General features: G+C 36.8%; 1 protein-coding gene across 1 annotated transcript in view; it reads left to right on the top strand.

The window, feature by feature from the left end:
• Window positions 1–6,612, top strand: part of RAB21 (RAB21, member RAS oncogene family) — a 17,056-nt gene that overhangs the window by 5,529 nt on the left and 4,915 nt on the right. The window contains exons 4-5 of the mRNA XM_005419279.2: window positions 4,809–4,868; window positions 5,043–5,150. Of these exons, the coding sequence (XP_005419336.1) occupies window positions 4,809–4,868; window positions 5,043–5,150 (168 nt within the window). The remainder of the gene's footprint in view (window positions 1–4,808; window positions 4,869–5,042; window positions 5,151–6,612) is intronic.

Below are 6,612 nucleotides of genomic sequence, written 5' to 3'. Positions count from 1 at the left end.
TTCCCTACATCTTACTGTGCTAGAAAAAAAATGAAGTGAGTTCTTCCACTATCAAATTAAAAGATAGTTTAAAAATAAGATGAAGAGAAACTAGGGTATCTGATTAAGCAATGAAGTAACATGTTTGCAGAGCATCCTTTGTTGGTTTTTTTTTTTTTTTTTTTTTTTTTTGAGATAAAAGATATAATCTGATAAGGTTGCTTTGTTTCATGGCAACAGTTCAAAGTAATGCACCAAATTCCTTTTGTTCCAATAAAGTCAAAATTAGATAAATACTTTGCTTCTGGTCCAGTAAAGGAGTGACAATGACGAATAATATGAAGAGATCACTAGATATTGAGACAAGAGGCTCTCCATCCACAATTAATTTAACCTAAAAAAAGAAAGTATTGCATAGTGCTTTATTCCAGTATGTTTGCAACAAAAAGGGGGGTGAGACTGTAACCTTCTGGAAACTTCGTCTAGTGATGTTATTCTACTGTGAAGTAATTCTTTTTATACCCAAATAGGTAAGTTTCTTTGGTGCTAGTAACAGAAGACTTGGACTAAAAGGGAGCAGTTTCTCCTCCCTCCCCACTCTCCTCTCTCAGTGCCAACTGGAGTGCACTGGAACCTCCTCTGATCTAGGGGGCTGCTGGGCTGTGTTGCTGTGGTTGTGTTAGTATCAATCATGTACTTAGGATGTTGATGACCTGCATGTTGAAGTGAAGGTAGCTACTGATTCACAGAAGAAAGCATCTAGTTAGAACATTGTGGAAAAGCTGATGCAGGAAAAGTAGGGGGTTTTGCGCACAATTAAGATAATTCATAACCTGTAGGCAGACCTAGTGGGGCAGTTAAAATTGGCTCCCATTGTTTGAAATATTGAAGTAAGTGCCCTCATCTTCATACAGTAACAATAAGATATAAATTGATATCAAGTGAACTGTGCTGGAATTACTCTAATAATAAACCTACTGTCAAACTGTTGGGTTTTTTAATTTGGTAAATCCTTTTTATAATTTAATTACTCAGGATAAATACAACTTCTGAATACTGCTCTCTTAAATGTGTGGAGGATTGCAGAATATCCAACCCAAGAGAGCTGCTGATGTGGTTGTAATCATAGAGCTGTTGATTGCTTTGGTGGACTTGGCATAACCTGGAAAAACTGTCTTGGTTATTAAGATAGCTGGGGGATGAGTGAAAGACAGCATAAGGCAGTTGAGTGCTATGTGCAGTGTTTGTATGCCTGACCTGCTTCTGTTGAACATGAAGCACTCAAGGGCTGATGCCACACACCTGCTTTTGTTCAGTGACTTTCAGGAGACACTCTTCCAGCTGTGTCTTCCTTGTGTTCTACTCAAGCCCCTTTATCAGCTCCTGGCAGGGCCTGGTGGGCATACAAAACTGAGCTCATAGAAGAAAGAATTAAAAGAAAGAAAATATTTCCTACAGCCACATCAAAAGATTGGAATTTTAGCTCTTATAATTGCATTATTCTTTTCTAAGTGCCTAAGTGTTTTTCAAACCAGTCATAAGACAGTAGAGTCAAAATATGAAAATTAGAAACTTCAAAGAGTTGTTTGAAATTACTTATATTTGAATTAACCATGTTTCTGTGAGTTTTTGAAAGCCCTAGCAAAAATGAACTGTCATAGTAATTAAAATAATATGGAGAATGGCTACTGATTATAAATCGAGTCACAACTCAGACTTGAGTACTTGTAGTACTCAATTCAGTAATTTTTTTGGAGATTAGAGAAAATGTTGAAGCTTTTTCTATGTGTAATTACCTGATGCTCTCTAGGTAGTCAAAGGCTTTGATTTTGAAACTTGATGAACTTTAAAATCTTGGCAACTGACTTTTTCTCTAAACTATGTCAAGACAGAAGTTGAAGCTCTTGCTTATATGTTGGGTTTTCCCAAATTTCTAAGAACTGTCTAGTCCTGCTATTGACTTGGTTGGTTTTCTTTTGGTTTTTTTTCTCCCTCACTAACCTCAGAATGGCTTGGGAGGGGTATATGTGAGTGGAAAGGTTAAAAGATATTAGTTGATTTGTCTTTGATGTGTTTGCCACTGTGGATGTAAAAGTATCTTTCATTGATAGTAAATGCACCAAACGTACCCAGACCTACCAATTCATGAGCAGAGCCTGCTAACTGTATTCTTCAAGTATATGAACAAAATAAAGAAGAATGAAGAATTAAATCTGTAGTATAGTATTGACGGTTTCCTCCAGCATGTTCACAAAGCTTTCTGCTCATTACTAACCGTGACTGCTTCAAATACCAAGTTCCAATCTTGTTGTCAGACAAACCTGCTTGTTATCAGGGTATCTGATAGAGGATACTGTCTCTCCTTTTTTGACTATGGGCCTAAGACTTTAGATAGACTAAAACTTAATCATTACAAATTCATCAAATTTTATTCAAGAGCAAGTATGATAGCCCAATGCTAAATACCCTTGCCACAGTCTCCTGTGGTTATGGATGTTTTTGCAATACAAAAAAGCATGAATGTAGGAGTATTTTAGTGCTGGGGTGTATAAAAAATGTAAATGTATATCTGAGTGATAAAAGACAGTATTCCTAGCAAAAGCTGTAGTACCTGAAGGACAGGTTGTACTGAAGCAAAACTTAGCTATGTAGATAAACCTACTTTAGTTTTTGCTCTGTCAGATAGGAGATATACTTGTGCAATTAAATGGGTCGTTGTCTAAAGGTACAATGATATGTCTTTATAGATACTGAGTTCTCAGTGTTTTTAAATATAAATCCCCTTTCTGTGAAAGATTTTTCTGCTCAGAAATTGATTCTCAAACACTTGTGTGGAATTCACATCAACTAGGCGGGTTTGGATTGTTGGTGTTATGACAAAAGCAAACATTGCTCAGAAGAGCTTTTCCTTTAAGATTTGCAGTAGAATATGGAATACTGTAGTACAGCAGATCAATAAAATATTGTCATGTAAGCTTGATTCATTGTGCCTACTATAGCTTCTTTCCCTGTGGCCCAAGTGTTGGTGAATTAAAATTTCTGAAGTTGCCTCCAAGCTTCTGGCTTTTAAACTGTGGTGTAACACAACAAATGATGAAGACTGCTGATGAGTTAATCCTCAGGGACAGCTGTTTGAAAGCCATCAACTACTTTCTCTAGAGTTTTTAATTAAAGAATGAAAAGTTTTCTGATGTTGAAGATTTGTTACTCTTCTGTTAAGCTGTTTGTTACAGGTTGGTTAGAGGGCCAAATCCATTTAATGTGCTGTCTGGAAATTTTCCAGACTTTTGACATTACAGGGAGTCTCCTCACTGTAGACTGAGAGGGTAGTGTAGTGCTAATGCTTTACTTATGTAGAACACAAAGGTTGTAGTGATCAGTTCTTTGCTATCTGTTCTTGGAAAGTGTTTGTTTTTCTTCTGGTTTGTTCTCTCTTTGTTCTTTTTATCAGACTTTGTGGAAAGGTTTGGGGGAAGGTACAACTTAAAAGATGGAAAGGGTTTTTTTAATCTTCTCATCTTGGGTCATACAGATGCCAGGGAAGTAGCTGAAGAGCAGGAACTGCTCTAGCACCTGAGTGTTGAATGACTTAACTGTAACATAGGCGGCACTTCAGAAAGGCACTTTGACAGTGGTTTAGGCTGGTATGCATTGAACTGCTGTGGTCTCCTGTGTGCATTCTGGTTGCTTGTGTAGTTGAGCAGCAAGCTGGTTCAAGCAGCTCATCTGGCCCATGACGCTTTCCACACGTGTGACTCTTGGTTCTCTGGCTGGTCGGTGCTCGTACAGAGAACTCTTCTTGAGCTGCTGCAATCCAGCCTAAAATAATCTGTGATGAATGTATCATAAAATATCACTGAGTACTTGTTTGAACCCAAATGCAAACTGAGGTAAAACTGAAATGAAAACTCACTATAATTTAGGCAGAAGAAAAAAGTTAGCCCTTTGTAACTGAATTGTTTGATATAACATGTTACTGCTAGTCTTTAGAATGGGGAGAGCAGGTTCCTAATGCATCCACACCTTGAGACCCCGTTCTGGTCCATTAAACTTCTGTTAAATTATATTCCCTTTTTAGCCGTCAAATTACAGACCTGGTAACAGAGGTGGTGTCTGAAAATGTGAATCATGCAAGTTTGGAGGAAACTAGACCTACTCAAGTTACTGAAATTAGATTAACCTTGCAATGTGCTCTGGTCCTGTAAAATATTTCCAGAAGTTAAAGTATAGTAGAATTCTAAAGCAGCTTTTATGCTTATTCTGAGGCTTCTCAGCTCAAACAAACAAAAATACAGAACCAAAAAACAGATGAGGGTGAGTTGTAGGCTCACTTCAGCAAAAAAGGAAAAAGTTACAGACAAGGAAACTTGTGAAATACTCATGTTCCAAGATATTTAGTGATAAAATAAAACAATTGTTTATGGTTCTGGTATCTTAGTAATAGTGAACTATGTTGCCTAATTCCTACAGATTGAAAATCCTGTTAGGCTTGTTCCTACCTGAACTTCACAGATTCTCATGAAATGCTTTGAGTTCAGCCTAGACTTATCAGTGTTGTGAGTTCAGAGTCCTTCCACACAGCTCATCCTTCCCAAATCATTCCGAACAACAGCAAAAAGATTGGCTTAACTCAATTTTATTTAGAATAGACTGCTGGCAAACTATAGTGAAATTACTAACTGGCTTAATATTGACTTAGCCTTCTTGCTTACAGAGTCTTTTGATCTGGAAATTTGTCTTTTATTGATTCTGATGCTTTATTAATTATTTTCAAGTCAAATTATGTGTTTGGCGCATAAAACTTAAGTCTAATCTGTTTTGCTTTCCAGGCATCTTTTCTTACAAAGAAACTAAACATTGGTGGAAAAAGAGTAAACCTTGCAATATGGGTATGTTTCTATTTTTTTATTCCTTAGCTAATTAGAATGTTTTTCTGAAAAAAAAAAAAAGATACTTGGGCTTACTATATCACAAGTGTTAAGCACTTCTTAATAAAGTATTTGGAGTTTTTTGAAGTATTGTTTGCTTTGTCTTAAATGCTAACAAGTGTATTTTAAATGCAGGATACAGCTGGTCAAGAAAGATTTCATGCGTTGGGGCCTATCTACTACAGGGACTCTAATGGCGCTATTCTAGTGTATGATATAACAGATGAAGACTCTTTTCAAAAGGTACTGGGCAGCTTTTACATCTGAAGTGTAAACTGCTTGAAAGATAATTTGTGATATGTGTAAACAGAAGTCTTCTGTTTTCAGCAATGTATATAATATTTGCAAATGTAGATCATGTAATGGAAGTATACATTTTATTATTATTCTTTTGAAGACTGCCTTCTCTGCTATCAGGTTATTCAAAGAACACCAAAGCATTACCTCAGTCTTAGAGCACAGTGTGAATAATGCCAAAGTTGTGGGTTTGATCTCTGTATGGGCCATTCATTCTAGAATTACTCTTCATGATCCTTGTAGATCCCCTCCAGCTCAAAATAATCTGTGATGTAGCTGTGCAAGTTACCTGTGACAGGCTGTAAACATAAACCTGGACTGTTGTCATGGTATGCCATACTGATCTTTACCATATAAACCAACTTACTAAAATATACTAAGTGACATGACCTTTTACGGATCTGAGAACTCTGAAATTGCAATACATGATAGTGGAGACATTACCTCCTCTGTGATTAGTTATTTGTTGTCAAATCCTCATCAAAATGTGTAATTTGGTGGCTAGTTATTTTATGGCTCTATTCGTTGATCAGTTTTATCAGGTGAGTTTTTTCCACCCTGTGTCAATCTGTGCTACCACTCGATAGGATTTTTCAGCTGAAAACTGGTGACACTTTTTTAAGCAAGTTTGTCTGACTTTTAGCAAAACCAGTTGGACTTCTGTTTAGAGAGAAGTGAGAAAGTGTGGTTGCATGGCCAAGGCTTGGGTTAGCAGTGATAGAAATAGTGTAAGGGCACAGATTCACAACAGTTTATCTAATTTAAATAGTCTGGTGCAGAGTAAGTAAAGCGCTTGTGCTTACAGTTGAACATTTGTGGCCAGCTGCAGAATGATGACTTGTGGGTGCTACTTCAGCTTGTGCCAACTTAGCCTCATGCTGAGTCCTACATAGTAAAACCCTGTGATACCAAAACATTTAAATGTGCAGGAAAAAAGAGGGAAAGCTGATTTACAGAAGTTGCTGCAGAAGTACTACTGCATCATGTAGCCTAACTTATTTTTAGATTCTTGAAGTGATTGCCTCTCTTCACAATTATTCCCTTAAAATAGCTAATGACTTCCTAAGTCAATGCAGTGCTCATACAACTTTCAAACTTTTCATGACAACAGATTTGTTAACAGATACCTTACCATCAGCTGACTCAACATGCTTGTCCCATCTGTTCTCTCATGAAATAAACATCTGTTATAATCTAACCTGAAAAACCTAGTTTAGGTGCCTCTTCCTCTAAAGTACTATTTGTGCTCTGTCAGTAAGTGCCTGTTGATAAAAGATCTCACATCTGACCTAAAGTGGCCCATGCAGCGAACTTGCTATATTGAGTGTGGTGAGTTATATTTTTGGAGTAATTGAACTGTTTTATCTAAGTAATTTGCTTTTAATTTCACCTGTGAAATAAAACCTGC

This window comes from Geospiza fortis, unplaced genomic scaffold (genome assembly GCF_000277835.1).
Source record: "Geospiza fortis unplaced genomic scaffold, GeoFor_1.0 scaffold166, whole genome shotgun sequence".
In the NCBI taxonomy this organism is placed as follows: Eukaryota; Metazoa; Chordata; class Aves; order Passeriformes; family Thraupidae; genus Geospiza; species Geospiza fortis.
This window is presented reverse-complemented; position numbering and strand designations above follow the sequence as displayed.